This window comes from Uloborus diversus, chromosome 9 (assembly GCF_026930045.1).
Source record: "Uloborus diversus isolate 005 chromosome 9, Udiv.v.3.1, whole genome shotgun sequence".
NCBI lineage: Eukaryota > Metazoa > Arthropoda > Arachnida > Araneae > Uloboridae > Uloborus > Uloborus diversus.
The window spans coordinates 48,646,966-48,664,287 of record NC_072739.1 but is presented as its reverse complement, the minus strand read 5'-3'; the positions used below and the strand labels follow the sequence as shown (position 1 = coordinate 48,664,287).

The 17,322-nt window shown below is 29.4% G+C and overlaps 1 protein-coding gene across 3 annotated transcripts in view; it reads right to left on the bottom strand.

Moving 5' to 3' along the window:
- Positions 1-804: 804 nt before the first annotated feature.
- Positions 805-17,322, bottom strand: part of LOC129230755 (kinesin light chain-like) — a 95,884-nt gene continuing 79,366 nt past the window's right edge. Inside the window, exons 13-15 of one of the 3 annotated variants that reach the window (XM_054865190.1) lie at positions 14,300-14,433; positions 8,223-8,268; positions 805-4,942 (exon numbers count right to left, since the gene is read on the bottom strand). In XM_054865190.1, the coding sequence (XP_054721165.1) occupies positions 4,868-4,942; positions 8,223-8,268; positions 14,300-14,433 (255 nt within the window). In that variant the 3' untranslated portion in view covers positions 805-4,867. The remainder of the gene's footprint in view (positions 4,943-8,222; positions 8,269-14,299; positions 14,434-17,322) is intronic. The other 2 variants (XM_054865193.1, XM_054865192.1) reach the window with 2 other exon arrangements.

The following is a 17,322-nucleotide window of genomic DNA, read 5'->3' as shown; positions in this document are numbered from 1 at the left end:
TTTCCTCGACTTAAATCCAATTGAACTTGCCTGGGAGGCTCTTGGCAGACGTGTTGCGCGAAGAACCGTCCCTCCCAAAACAGTACAAGAACTCAAATCTGCATTGAGAGAGGAGTGGGAAAACATTCCCCAAGCACTCCTCAATAATTAATGGGAAGTATGGAAAAACAGATGTATATTGTGCATTAGTGTCCCTGGTAATCATACATCATATTAAGGTCATATACATCATATCATGTCTCCATCATTCTGACCTAGATAATTTTTTTTTGTGGTTGTATGAAAATCATCTAGGTAGGATTATTTTTTAATTTTTAAGTTTTTACTTCATTGATGCAGTATCTGTATCATTTTGTACTTATAATAAAGACACATCCTCCCTACTAAGTATACATTTTGTTCTGTTTCTTTACTTATTATCCATTCTTAACTATTCCAAAAAACGTAATTGTTCCTTAGCAATTGTCAGGCAGTGTATATACAATGCACTAATAAACGGAAAATCACATTTTTTGGAATTAGTCCTTCTACCTTCTGGAGGATTTTTTAAATCAAAATTATCTTCTGGAGCGGGTTTTTTGATCAAAATTACCTTCTGGCGGTTTTTTAAAAAATTCTGGAGGTTTTTTTTTTGTGACCAAAACAGAACTTTCATACGCATAAACTAGTATTTGCATTTTCATTTATGTTAAAACCAATGCCTCTGGGGCTGTTTTCACCCCCAACCCATCCTTCCCCTTGCTGCGATACTGAGACAGTGTGGCACAGATTTTCGCTGAGTAATGAATAAGACAATAAGAAGCCTTGTTTTGAGGAAACACATGCACATTTTATTATTCAGCATTGTTTTAAGTTGTGCAGGCGACTTTCATTCATATCATACACATAAGCCTGACCAACAGAACTCAAAAAGCAAAACATTAGGAAGCATGAAATGATTTTTTTTTTTGCACAGAAAATTTTAAAATACACACAACATTAAATAGTTGAAGTATAAAAACTTTGTTAACCAACCAATTCAACATGAATAAGATTTATTAGGAGTAATTTATAAATAAAAACAAAGATAAAAGTGACAAAACGCGACGTAAAACAAATGTGTATGTATAGTTCCACAAAGAAAAAAACCAAGTTCAAACTGAATATCACATATTAAAAAAATTGCGCATTGAATTGGAATGAGTGAAGGCAACATTTAACTTCTCAGAAACCTTGCTTTCAATACCATTTTTTACACAAATGGTCGAATTTTGAACTATAGAAATATATATATAAATATATATGATGAAGATGTTACAACTAAGGTGCAAATTTGATTCAGAAATTGTAAATGAGAAAATCAATTTTGTGAGATTTACAAATTTCCATTTTAATGGTACTACTAAGGATACATTCTTGCACGTGACTGTGTATTTAAAATTAAAAGATACTCATAAAATTATATTTACAAGAAGTTGAAATTTATAAATGATATAATAGCAAAAACGCTGAAATCAATGCAATGCCATATTTTAATATTAAAAGAACCTGTTTGTACAAAAAACATTCTCTTAAACAGAGTGCTAACAATAAAGTTTAGAAAATGAATTTACTGGTATTTTGTTCTTAAATAAGCTTCGAAATTGTAATTACTTTTTTCATCTTTATGTTTTTGCAACATAAATTAACGAAAAAATAAAATAAATAAGCAATAATATTTCTAACATAATATTGAAAGTATTTCAGTTACACAGCAGTTAACCATTTGCACCTGTTTTGTTACATTATTCAAGCGCATTTAGCAATGGAACTTAACCCATTGTCAAAAACAACTGAGTTTTCATCACATTTTACCAAATAGAAAATTGATATTCTGCTAGACATCTTTAATTTCAAGGTATATTTGCATGTTTTTCTTTGCAGACAATTCCATTTTTCCTTACATTAATTTGATTAAGATAACAATACCTCTAAATGCTAGACAATGTGTATTCTAACATAATGCTATAAGAGAAACAATTAAAAATCTCAAAATAATTGATCAGAAAATTTGTACGGGTTGCTAGAAAAATACTAAAATCTGTTCACATTGTAACACAAAAAAATAAATTAAATTTAAAAAAAAATCTCGCTTCCATTTACTTAAAAAAAAAACTTCTTGAAGTACATCAATTTTTCTTAAATTTTGTAGAGCATTTCAGGCCCCAAATGTAATTTTGCAGAGGCATACTCTTCATTACAAGAAAAAATGTCCTTGCTTTAATTTTTGCATAGTGAGGATAATATTTTTGAAATACAGAATTTTGCATACAGCTAAAACAATTTAGGAATCAACATGAACCTTTGAAATAACAAATACAATCACACACATTTAATACATGAACGAGAAAATAAAACTTTTGGAGGGAAAAAAAAAAAACCTACATGTATGTATACATTTATTTTACAGAAGTACATAACCACAGGAGGAATAGGCTCATTGAATTTATAGTTTACTATAGGAACTCATGCAAATTTTCTTTAATTGTACACATGTGGTAGAGAAATATAGTACATTGAGGTTAAAAAATAAATTAAAAAATTGTAAAAATATAGCAGATTAATTTAACATTAACTCCTATGTATACTTCAAATGCCACAACTTGCGCAGTTAAATAGTTAGATTTTTCAACCAATTTATACATTTAAAAAAAAAAAAAAAAATCCAATTGTATTAGTTTAAACAACATATACAGAGGTAAATAACAATTTTATAAAATAATTTAAAAGGAAAAACTTTAAAATAATAGGAATCGAGAAATATTAATGAAAAGAAAAAAAAAGTTTTATATAAACATTTATGTGTATGAAAACTTTTGTGAAAATATTAATTTCTGCTACACTGAGTCTATTACTATTAATTCTAATTGAATACAAAAGTGCATTACAAAAAGTTTCATGTAAAATAGATATCTATTAGAAACATGAAATCAATTAAAAAATTAAACATTATTCAAGAAGTACACGCAGCAGTATTTGGCAAATGAACTATTATTAAAAAATAATAATAATAAAATGTAAAGAACTATTAATGAGTAAAAAATAAATAAATGAAAAACAGAGTAATATTATTGTATAATTTTTTTTTATGTAACAACTTAGGATTGCATCGACAATTAGATAAAATTAGGGTTTGGGAGTTTTCCTAATACGTAATAGTATTAGGAGCGTGTGTAATTCACACAAACATTTTTTGCCCAAACCTTATTTAAAAATCTTAATCACTATAAATTGCTTAATTGAAAATACACTAAAGTAAAAAAATAATAACAAGTGAAGAGAAAAAAGGCCTTAAGACTTAACACAAATAGTAATTTATACAAAATATTTGGTTCAAATAGACACAATAATAATAATAATAATTATACATAAATAAATTTCAATAAAAATACTAATAAAATTTCTCATTAAAATACTTTTCTCTCATGTAGTATTTCAACAGATTTTTCAATTAATGAAAACGATGATTTTTCAATTTTTATGATGGTATTTAGTAAATATTTAGTAAAACATTTAGTAAAATTATAATGATAGAGAAAAAAATCAACGTTTCTAATATAGCTTACTTTATCTGTACAATAAAAAACACAATATTGCCCAAACCTCCATTAATCACACAGGCAATAATAAAACAAAGATTAACAATATACAAATACATCAACCATGCAAGGGAAAATATCATTCTACAACATCGAATGCACCGAGTCATACAATACAAAATTAAATACGTATCACATTTCTTCAAATTGCAAAAATTAGGATTCTATGTATTTCCTTGATTTCATGATGAGTAAGTCATCGCCACAAATGATGTCTGACAATACTTCAAGAGATTATTTTCCTTTGATATTACTCAAACATACTTGCAACTTTTGAAGATAGGCACCAGTAAAACTTCTGCATTGACACTGCTCATTCGCTTGTTAGAGTAGATTAAGATCGCCCACAAAGCATAAATATGAGTGCTAAGGGTTAATAAGTCAAAAATATTTATTAATTAAATACACTGATATGATCAACAAAAATTTAAGGAAGGCGAAAAAATAATGGAAAGACTACTAAATTTGAGTAACTAGCAACTTTTCCTGAATCTTCTTATCTGTAATTTATCAACAAAACTTCTCATTTTTGATATTTTACCACTCTTCATGTTTTCAAACAATATCTAAATCAATTGTATTTTCTTTCATCTGCATAAATCCGAGGTGAAACACTGGTAACATTCAAATGTTTAAGAGGAGCATTGTCTGGAACCCATTTGGAAGCAACTGAATTCAAATATGCGAGTGGCGGAAAACGACAAGCGTACAACATCTCTACCACAGAATATGAATTATAAGAGCAAAAATAATAGCATATTTAAATGTTGTGATGTTTATGTGTTAGAATCACATAACAACAAATGTGTATGAGTTTTACAGAAGCAGATGCAACAGGTTTTCAAAATGCATAAAAATTGGCTAGTATGCGTATATTTTATGCCTAATCCTTAAAAGTTGGCAAGTATGCATTCAAACTTATATGAAAAATATATAAAGAAGCAATCATATTTAATGTTTATGGTTTGAAAATCAAAGAAATACCATAGTTTACTTAGTAGTATTTAAATCTAAAGCAATATTTCTGATGGTGAGGAGTTTAAAACGAAAAAAAAAAATCTATGTACAATGTTAATTTACTGCAACAACTGACAATCAATTTTCCTTGTCAAAACTATCTTCTGCTTATGTACATTCCTATGTAGTTAACCCTGACACTTTTCAATTAAATATTGCTAGCGATGTACTAAAGTGCAAGAGATCAAATAAAAGTCTAATTTCTAAAAAATAATAGCTATGCGGGGTGGTTTTTAATGAGTGTCTCGACTTCGTAGTTGGTCTGTGCTTGCTGTTTTCGATCGCATGCTCATCAAGTTACTTTTCACCTAGAAAAGAATATCTCAATTAATGTGATTTCAAAATGAGAAACAATGACAAAATGCAGCATAAGTTCAATTATATGATTACAGAAATATCAAAAGAATATTTTTTTCTTTAGGGCTACACACTTTTGCGATCTCTGTTCACTTCAATATCCCACTCATTGGAAGCCACTTAATTTAATCAGCCGCTTTAATGAATCAAATTGTCAAAAACAGTATAAAATCCAGCTTTATTGAATTAGCTGCTTTATTGAATCAGGCGCTTTGTAGAATCAAAACTGTTTAGAACAAATGTGATTCATATAAGCGGCAGCTATGATCAAGTCTGTTCTAGAAACCAGTTTTGAGCATTTGAATCATTTGTGTGAAGTGTGTACGATATCAAATACCCTAGCAACATTTTATTTCTGAATACATAACACTAAGAAAGTATGAGTCTTTTTTTTTTAATTGTGAAAATATGACAAGAGAAGATATTCTTAATACAATTTTCAAAGATATGTGCTTCATTCTTTTGCATTTAATCTACCTTTTTTTTATTTTTTAAATTAAACTTGGAACTTCGTTTATTTCCTATTTTTTAACTAGTATAATTTCTGTTTATTCCCGGTTTAATTTTTTTAATAGTGGCATTTTTGTAAACTCATTTGTCATGAATCTCTTTTCTTTTGCTCTTAGAATGAAGTAATAAGTGAGTTTAAAACAGCTTTTTCAAAATTTTCAGATTGAAGTTTTCCTTCAATTTCCAACCAGCAAGCCAATTTCTGTGAACCCTTCATACCCGAGACAGTTTTATAAATAATATGAAAAAGCAGTGAAAGTTTAAAACAGGATGCCATAATGGTATTTAATGTATTTATATTTACATTTTAGAGAACTATTTCTTGCAGACATGATCTTGATAACCTCTCTCACTTAATTGTAATAATTTCTCATGAGCTATATTGCATAATATAACAATTTATTTTCGCAGAGGTAAATTCAACATTAAATACAAAAGAAGGCAAGATTTTTCTTTTCCATGAAGAAAACTAAAATGCATATTCATGTAGTTCAAATTTTATTCCTGTAAGTTTAATTACATAAAATAATAGATCAGGTTCCATTTTCAACGGCATGAAATGAAAAAGGTATAGTTTCTATTCTGTTAAATTTATCACCACTAGGTAAATATTAATCAGTATAAATACTTTGAAAGTTGATAAATATTATTATAGCATCAAAAAGTTTTAATTATATTGGAATTCAGTTTACATTCCAAATGTCAAGCACAACTTGAACATTAAAGTATGGCGAGACAAAGCATGCATCATTGCAGAATAAGATAAGGAGAAAAGCAAAACAAAGCTTTATAACTGGAATATTCCTTCATCTTTAAAAACCATCTGAATTTAGTGACCAATTTTACAAGAGTAAACAATCATGGATCATTTTAAAAAAAGTGTACCGAGTAACAAATACCAATAATTATGAAATTAATACTTGCACCCATTTCATTTAATAGCAAGGTACAAATTAGCCAACAAAAATAATGTACAATGTCATGCAGAAAAAAAAGGTATTTTACTGTCATAACAGCATGCAACCTAGCATTGGGAGCCTAAATCTTGTTTTATTGAAAAAAAGAAAAAGACCATGGATGTTTTTTAAATTTTACTAGTCGGTCCCCTGATTTAACAAATTCATTGGGACTGAAAATTTATACGTTTAATCGGGGCTATTCCTAATATCAGGGTAAGGAAAAAAAAGCACTTACTTTTTCTATAAACCCTAATAAGTATCTGCGCAAAAATAACCACAATTAGAAAGTGTATACTTTTTATTTAGCATTTTGCGGCATATTATACACACTAGTTAATTTGAAATTTTAAAGTAATGAATAATAGATGTTTCACAATTTCCTAGATACTTGACTTGAAGTTCGAATAATTCTATATATAGCTCGAATAGTTTTATTTCGACTGTATAGAGAGAAGAAAATACAGTGTCATTTACAGCCTGCTGTATGAGATATGTTTTTAGTCTACAGGCTATGTAAAGCATTAGAAAAAGTAAGTTTTAATGGGAGTTTCATAATAGTATTCTGCACTAGAATCGCTATTCATTGGTTAGGGTTACCCCCTAGCCCGTCAAAAATTGCTCATTCTAAGAAAAGTCTTTTTCTGCTTCGGACAAGATAGATGTATCATTTGGAAAACAATCTCACATTTCCTAACTCAAATTAACAACAAAAAAACAAAATCGGTTGTTAAAATAGTTTGCTAATTTGGGGTTTATTATTTGGAGAATAAGGGGTTTTGGTCTTCATTTTCGTCAGAGAAAAAGCAAAATTTCGCTAAATTGCGAAATTTGTTAAACCGGGGTCCGACTGTATTACAAAAAAAAAAAAAAAAAATCAGCATGCATGAAAATATTAAAAAGCATTGAAGTATTCATGAAACAGAGTTAAACATTTAACCTTTCATTTTTAAATAAAATTCTCAAACTTTTGTAATTGGAATATTATTGTTAAAAGAATAAATACTGTCACAAATGATTGTGAAAATAAGTTTCCCCATTTGGGGGCCCCAAGCATCCTATAAACAGTCCCTACTGTTTGGACTTACAAAAAATTAGCCCTAGTATTTGCATATTTTGCACTTCGCTGCTTGAATACATTTTTTTAGCACTAAAGTACTTATTTATTTTGTAATGAAGCTCAAGTTCCAATTAGCTCATGCCTCTTAATTAATAATGCTAAATATAAAACCTAAAACCCACACAGCAAGAGTTTTCGGTATAGACATTCAGGCTAGCGGATAAGCATCGAAAATAGTATTTTCTGAACTCGGCTATACTCAATAATTGTAAAAGGAACTACAATTTAACAATTGATTGTGCGCAGACAAAACTGATCAAGTTATCAAAACTGGCAGTCAAGAAAAATAAAAGTTTAAGGTACTACATTCATTATAAAATATAAATAAAAAATATTTTCCTAAATTTTCTCAGATTTGCTCAACAATTACATTTAATTATTTATCATTGTTCATTTTGAAACTCTTGTCCTAAGATTAGTAAATTTAACTTTTATTTTTCTAAATTTTGATTCAATCAGTTTTACCTGTTTACAACTTAAGACTAAAAATTGAGTGAAAGATATGTATTTTTAAAAGAAAAATGCATTACAATCAGAAAAACTTCACATGTGCATAGATACATAAGTAAAAAACTCGATAATGATGTGTACTTTAAAGGTGATGCATGCATACCAACAAATAATTTAATATAATCAGAAAGATACCTGTTCATCTGAATTAAGCACTGACATTGAGCTGGCTCGTTTCATTCTAAGAGAATAAAAATACATGTCATTTTAAAAAAGGGTAACTCTTTCCACTAACAGAAACTAAATTATAAGGCAGAAGCAAAAAATGCACTTGGCTAAATTCATTTTTCACTTGGCCTTGTACAATTCAGTAAATTGGAATGAAAAGAAAAAGCAAAGTTCATAAAACAGAAACTAAAATCAGGAGCATTTCAGAATACGAACAATATTATGAGCTATTCAAGGTTTAAAACTATGAAAAAAAAAAAGAGCATTTTATTTTCACAATAAAATCTTATTCATTGTATCCTGACAAAAACAGAAAAGCATGTGTTGTGTGCAAAAAGAAATAAAACAAAATAAGTCTTGAATAAATGATAAACAGGCATGCAAAGCAAAATAAACGATTACAACTAAATAAATAGGGGCTGGAGAATAAAACAGCAGTATAAGAAAATTTAAATCAACATAAAAGTGCATGCAATTTTTAAAATTTTTAGCTACATTACAATCGACATTCAAACAATATTTTTTACATTAATAAAGCATTTTGTTTTAGATTGTGATACTATGAAAAAATAAATTTGTAGCATTCATACACGAATTTTCTCTTTTTTTAAAGGTAAAACAGAGCTAAAAGAAGCAATTGGTACAATGAATCTTAACTTAAAAGCTCTCAAAATTGCAATTACGAGACCATTTATCTACAAGATGGAAATATCTCCAGTGAAACAAACTGATCTATGCAGGAATTTATGATAAAGAGGAGGAGGGGGAGAGAAGGGGCAGAGTAATCTGCAGAAGTGCAAAAAATCAGCCTGTGAATATTTAGAGAGAGTCGACTCTGAAATAGGTTCTTGTTCTGAGACTGAAAACGTTGTGCATGGGAGGTGCCAGGAAGAATCCAGGAAAAAAAACAAAAAGGGATGTGGAAGGTATCAAAAACAAGGAAGAATTTTGATGAAATGAAATTGTGCAGAAAAAATATTTATTTTGGATCACAATAGCAGGAAAGAGGCAAAAGATTCTTATTGGAACAACAAATGCATCTTTGGTGCAGTGTTGTTAGACGCAGAAGCAGTGAGCAGGAAAAAAAATAATAAATAGAGTCGAGCCTTCACATATCGGACTTCCACATATCGAAATTTTCTATATATCGAAATCACAGCAAATTTCAGTGTTCGTTACATAGAAAAATTGTTTCTATATATCGAAAAAATCTCTATATATCGAAATTCTTTTCGAGACATTCATAGATTTTTTTTTTTTTTTTTTTTCACTTTAGACTGACTCATGAGAAATGAAGTTTAGGGGAGAAAATTATGTTCATTAAAGATTGCTAAGAAACTCGTAAGAAATCTGGGTTTGAGGGATGTGTAGATAGGTCGTTGTTCCGTTCTGGAGTTCTTAAATTCCCTCAAGTTTATTTCAAATCTTAGTTGTAACCACTAATACTGTAAAATCAGTTTCAAGTTATCCTTTTTGTCTGCTGATTATCATTTCTAGTCTTTTTAGCTTCAGTAAAAATCATTCAAGTTAAGTAGATTGGTTTTTTACTTTTCTCTCAATTACATTGTCAAAACGAAAATCCCCTCATGTTGCGAATCAAGTTGAACTGCCGAAGAATGAAGATATACAAAGACACAAAAATGTAATTTCTGTTAATTTTTCAGTTATTAACTTTCGTTTAATCCGATGCTCGTATAAATTAGAAATTAGGTTTCTTGCAAGAAAATTAGCTTTAATTTTAATGTTTTAGGAGATTTTTACGATAAAATAAGATCGTTTCTATATATCGAAATTTCTATATATCGAATTTTTCCCCGGCAATTCGCTACTTCGATATATGGAGGTCCGACTGTATTGGTAAATATAGTAAAATCAATTGATTTTTATTTTAATATGAAAATCGGAAAACAAGTCCCGTACTTGAAAGACTTTTGCCATAGTTGGAAGAGTTGACAACTGTGCAAACTTAAAGTGATAAGTTAAGCTGCGACCATGACAATGTTTACCTCATTTTAGGGAGTTCAGTGAAAAAGGGACACGTTATTGGCACGAATTTGAGTTGGAATATCCTCGCAAAACTACTATGAACGTAATCCTTCAGCTCGATTACCATTCCCTATTACCCTAATAAGAGGTAAACATTGTCAAAGTCATTGATCAGCTTATCAGAGTCACTGTACCTGTTTCTTTTTATTACCATGCAATGTTCATAACACCACAGCATTGTTACAAGTTTCATACTTATGTAACATTTTATCGACGTTGACGTTTTGTTGTTAATAACTGGGTGTAAAAATAAGAGAGAATATTTAAAGAAAGAATTACAAAAACGGCTAAAAGTTTATACTTTGCATATTTGAAACTGCAACAATAAGACATAAAAGGATACTGGGACTAAAAAGAGACTGAATTGGAACTAAGTTCACAAAATATTTAAATTCTAAAATTCAACTTAAAAAAAGTAGGAAAAAAGATTTGAGTGTAAAAACTATAACACTAATTAGATCAATCAGCTGCACGTGCTGAGCAGCTTGTTTTTAGCACCTAGAGATGTAACTTGGCTATTTGGGCTTGTCATTCTGGAATAGCTATAACAGTTTCGAAGGTAAAAAAATCTCATGAAGAACAAAGCTAAAAATATTTCAGTACGCTAGCGAGAAGTCTGCAAAGAGTGACAATATAAGCTAAGGTATAAAGTTATATAACCTCAGCTTTATATGCTAAGTTTTGCGTTCACATTTCAAGAGAGCACCGATGTACTTAATAGTTTTTGCCAACTAGGGTGATGGTTTTATTCAGTAGCCTTGAGCTCTATCATGTCAATTCATGAACGACAAATCCCAACAAGGGAAAAACTGCAGTCTCTGAAAGCTGTAACAAGCTGTTTAGTATCAGCTGGCACTTCTGCCCTAGCCTTGCTAATGGGCGATAATCTGTAGCTTTATATAGATGAGTTTTTCCCATTTCAATCTTGTGACACATATAAATTAAAGTCTACGTGTTGCTTCAATGTTTATTATATTTTGTCTCAATGCACTATTAACTACAAAATTTCAGGTCATACTGGGGGAAAAAATTGATGGAAGCCCAAAAATAGGTTAAAATTGCATACAAGTGCTTCAGAGTTATGACACACCAATTTTCCTATGTAAAAAAAGTGAGGATCTGGATGGTAAAACATTTGAGAAAAAGCTTTCATTCAGATGATCCTGATCATGCAATCCTGAAACAAATGTATCATATTTTTTGTTGTAATTTGTGTTTCCTATGTCGATTTACTATAGTTTTTTTAAAAAAATTTCAGCACAAAGTACAACCTTTTATTGCTCAGGTCAACAAATTTGAGTGCATAGTAGAAATAAGTTTTTAAGAATACGTCCACTGTTTATTTTCTCACTCTCATAGTAAGGATTTTGATAGAGAAATAAAATCTTTAATTTTTATACTTAAATTACAAATCTCTTTGCATTTGTATATTGTTTCAGGACACAGGATGATAATTCCCTAACTTTGAGTAATAGAGCATAAATTTCTGAACCTCAAACTATTTTTTAAGATTTTTACACAATATTGCAGATTGACAAGCATGAAAAATAAGGCATTTGTCTACTTCAGCTATTATTTAGAGTAAAAGTAAATAAACATAATTATTTCATCATGGAAATGTATTGCATATATATGTACATACACATAGTTCATGAATGATTTATTTTAAAAATAATATTTTCTATTAAGGAAAAAGATATTAGCAAAAATTACACTCGGAGTTTAAAACTTTTAATTGTACAGAAATGCACTAATAGCTACTAAGCTATGATATTTGAAAACACAAAAAATAAATTATATTTCTCAAAAATGAAATCTATGTTAAATTTAAAATTTGAAATCAAAATTAGTTCCACTGAAAACTACTCACAGGAAAAAACTTAATATTTTCTTAAATTACTAATCATGCAGATCAAAAATTACAATACAGCATTAAAGGGAAAGAGAAGTGAATTCTTGTAACTAAGCAATAGGTGACAAATTGCATGCTGGAGCAAAAATATAGCGGAACTTATAGTGACTCAAAAAACAAGAACAGAAATTCAAGTTTAAAAAAAATGTTAAAGTTCTATAACACAAAAATTAATTATTAATTTAAACCAGCTGGAAAATATAAGACCTCGGACCAGCCAATCCTCTATCAATGACCACTGGCTGGGCCTTCATCCAAAAATTTCTTGCATACTTTTCCTCACAAAAATAAGTAAATAAAAATATAGGTAAATCCACATTCCAGTCGACCTTGATGCATTGTTAACTGATGGGCAGCAGGTGTAAGGAAGGGAGTAAAAATTCACATTGCTGATAATCCCTAGGGTCTCTATCTCTAGGTAAGTACATTTGGTATGAATTTAAGGGGCGAACAAGAGGAATGACAGTGCACTTCAGCTAAAATTCTTGTCGAAGCAAGTGCTTAAAACATGTCTGATAAACGAGTTACTTTAACATTGGAGCGGCGGATAGAAGTGATTGATTCTTACGAAAAAGGAAATTCGGAAAGGAAGTTAGCAGATGTTTTCGGTTGTGGGAAAACTCAAATTACGAAAGTTTTGAAGGATGACATAAAAATTTGTAAAGAATGGGAAACAATCTTACATCGAGGTGTAAAGTCGAAGCGAAGATATTTCTAGAGGGACAAGTACTGTCAGAAAAAGCAAAATGTATGAAACAATCTGAAATTTCTTGATACTTTAAGAAAGTTTAAAAAATGAGTATGCAGTAGTGCTTATATGATGCAGTATTTGATAAATAACAAAGAAAATTAATTTTCATGTTTCTTTATTTTATTAAATTTGTAAATTTACAATACTATTTTTGGGGAAATTCTTTTGGAGATTTTAAGTTGTCAATTCTTTAAGCAACCACCTCTCTTAACGACCGCATTTTCACCGAACCGAGGGTGGTCGTGGTCGCTCTAGAGAAGTTTCACTGTATTTAGTGCCCATATTAATAAATACTAAAATATGGAAGACAAAATATGATGCATAAAAATATTATTTATTTTCTTCTGGGAAACAGGGTGAAAAATTAAATAAGATGATGTCACTTGCAAAACCATCCAAAAAGATTTTTGTCCAAATCCAAAAGTAAGTTTTATTTGTGATGTCAATTGGTTAATTAAAGTTGGTCCGTTGGATATTAAGAAGAACACTAGTATAAATCCCCCCCCCCCCCCAAAAAAAAACCACTCTAACATATTACTTTTATCACTACTCTAATAGCCGACACTGGTAAAAAAATAAGCTGAAAGGTAAGCATTGCAAATTTAAACACCAATTTAATTTTTACCTTTGATAAAGACATTTAGTTTTTTGCTTTATGTCTTTTTATTACAAATTATAAAAAATTGCTTAAATTTGCTCACTTTTCAACTTAATCGTTATAAATGTAAACTACTAGTTGCACTGTTTAACTATTGGCGGTTTTACCTCGCATTTTAAAACAAGATTTCACTACATATATGTACATATACATACGTACAATTTAATGTAATTTTTGGAAAGCTGCTTTCATTTTATGCGCTTAAAAAAATGTAAGCCAAAACATATCCAGACCAAATTAGTGCTACAAAAGTCTACAGTATGCCGGAACTACAATTCGCTTGTTTTAAATAAATCATCAAGTCAATATTATTAATGCACAAAATTGCAAAATTATTGCATACACATATTTTGGGGCTACAAAAAGACCTTTTTTGATGCAGAAAAACTTTTCAGCTTCTAGTTGTTACCAAAGATGTTTTTTTCACACTAAAAAATTAGAGTAACGTCTAACCCTGAGGCACATGCAATGATTTGCAATTTTGTGCTTTTATAATGTTCACTTTTAGTTTTCCTCCCATGAAGATAACTTTTTTCTTCTTATATTTTTGGTACAGCAAAAGAAATCACAATATCTAAAGATTAAAAAAAAACACAACTAGGTAAAAATAAAAAGAAAGCCATGCAAGGTGCACAACAACACATCCTTTTCTGCAGTAGAAAACCACAAAATCCTACCTTGCTGCAAAACTTTCCATGTCACCATACGCAGACTGATCCCCCTTCAGTTTAAGTAGGAGCTTGGCACTACTGTGTCGTATTGATGCCCTCAATTTGCTGAAGCTGCTACTTCGTTTGAGTTTTCCATTTGTCTAAGGGGGTCAAGTGTATGCGACAAATGAGGGTACTAATAAAGTATTTTTGGTAACATGGAGGAGAGGCTTTTTTGTTTTAAATCTTTTTTCAGTTTTAAATTTGAAATCCAGAGCCATGCACACAGTACAAATCAATACACAAAGTAAACTTCAAAAATTTTATTTACGGAAACTGCATACACATAACACAAGCATTTTTTTAAACCACACAATCAAGCCTTTGACAGCTCTATACAGATCACAGCAGAATAGTTTAAATTACTCACCCACATAGCATACAGTAATTTTACTTTCACAAGATAAAAGGAAATCTGTTAATTATTCTGATTTGAACAAAACAGAAGTGGAATATTATGGAAATTAGCCACAATATTTCCAGAGAACGTTAATTTTTTCAAATAAAAGGAGAAAATGATCAACAGACAGACACTTGAAAGAAAAACAAAACAAAAAGGGGGGTGGAGACAACAAGAGAACCAAACCCTGACATGAAAGCATGACAATGCTTTTAAAATAAGAATTCCTATCTTTTAACAAATTATATGACAATATCATTTTGAAAGTTCTTACAATGTACTCAAATCTGATGTTTCAAAGATAATTTTTACAATTTAGGCTTATACTCAAGCTTCATTGGCCTTATGCAGTGAAACTTTAAATTTTTTTAAGAATATGTTTCACAAGTGATTTAATCATAATACTAATTTCAATGAGGATACATTAAGATTAAATATTCAATCTAAGTTTATTGACTGACATTGTTAATGAGTTAAAAGAATCGACAAAATTCCCCCTCCCCCCCTCCAAAAACCTACTTTTTTTTATTTCCTACAAACTACTAATATGTAGATAAATAAAACATTAAAATAAAAATATATAAATAAATAAAAAAATTCTAATATTATGAAATCATAAATTAAACATCTAGGAAGGTATAAAAATTTTCAATTGCTTTAAAAGGTTTTGTAAGCTCTGAAAATGACTATTGTTCAAAAGTAATTTCATACAAATCCTTCATTTCAAGGCTGTTTTTCAAATAAAAAATTGAATTATGAAAAAGCTATTATTGGAACAGAGGAAGAAACATCTCTATGAATCTAATATGCAGAAGGGATACAGTACATGTTTGATTGAACGATGTCCTAAATTCAACGACAGTATTAACTGTAATGATGTTTTTTAAGCATTCTTAACATGGCTGGCTACCAAAGATGTTTGTCCTTCTCAAAATTATGGAGAAAATGTGTTATGAACAAATGCAAATGCCTAGATTCTAACTCAATTTCTGAAAAACACTTCAAAAGAACTATTAATTATTTTCTTGAAGCAAACGTTGGGCTTCAAGACAACAAAGTAGACTAGTTTTTATAACATAGAATAATCATATTTATGTTGCACTTTTGAAAAAATAAGTCAAAAATTTCATTACATACTGAAGATATAAAACGTAATAAAAGAACTGTTAATAAATCATCACTAATCTATTGACGACATTGTAAACTGATAGCATTGTAAGTATCATCTTAAGAAGCAAAACTAAGTTCAGCTTTATTAAGTATATACATTTAAAAACTAACATCTTTAACTATTTAGACAGTCTATTTCGTATCTAGTAATTCTTCAAATTATGTGCTTGTAATGGGCTCTTCTGTCAATGATTAAATCATCGTTGCTACAGAAAATCTTTAACAACTTAGACAATTTTAGAGGGATTTTTAGTTATTGTTCATATTCTATGACACATAATAAATATGATAAGACATCATACATGTAATAGAACTCGAAAACATTTTGAATATGCTGGAAAATTTTATTTTTGAAATAATAAAAAGAGTACAGTAACAAAGAATTTCTGCCCATAACTGATCTAATATGATTAATACAGTATTTCCAGCAGTCTATAAAAGAGAAAGAATAGAATAAGATAAAAATGATATCATGCATTGTTATTAAATGCATGAAAACTAGATGAGATCATTAGAAAAATAAAGTATTTGCTTATTTAAAAAAAGCCAAAGCCAAAGTCTGTAAGAAAATGCTAAGAATTTTATCATTTTTATGATGTACCATTTGGATTACTCAAAATGCCTGTAAAAATCACTACTAATAATCACTACTAATCAAGATTAATGAAATATTGTAATCAAGTTTTCTTCTGTACAAAATTTAGTAAGAGAGTTTGATGAAAAATAAGAAAGAACTGCAGATTTAAAAAATAAAGGAATCCAATATAAAGTTCAAAATCTTTTCTGTAAAGTGAAGTACCATTTTTAAAGAGTATTTCTTATATGATACACTGATAAACTAATAAACCCTCAACAGACACAAAAATACACTAGTATCGCATTTTAGAAATATGCAAAATCTTTTACGTTCACTCAAGTTTAGTAGTCACACCTAAGAAAGATTGCATAATCAGTAAATTAGCTAAATTAAAAGTAGTGAGCAACTAATGAATTTTTTTTGTCTGTTACCTTGAAGGCTTTTCTTTACTTTTTAAAAAACCAAATAATTTAAAAAAAAACTATTTATTAAAAATATGACTATAAATAGACAGGGCTTGTAGCTACTAAAGGGGGGGGGGGTCAAAAAAGGTAGAAAGTAAAGCCAACAAAGGACCATTAAAACAAGCATGCAAAGAAACCACACTGAGAGATACAATAAAAGCTTAAATAAAATGAAGAACCAAGATTTTTAACCAGAGAAAGGTGTGCATGGCCCCAAGATTTTAAAGTTCTTAACTCCTACTGCAGGTGTGTTATTTTAATGACTGAGCAATGAGGTAAAGAATAAACAGATGGCATGCTTAATGAAGCCAGGAAAAAGGAGCTACTAAAATGCATATTATGGAATACAAGATATTAAAAAAGCCAAGTTTATTACAGA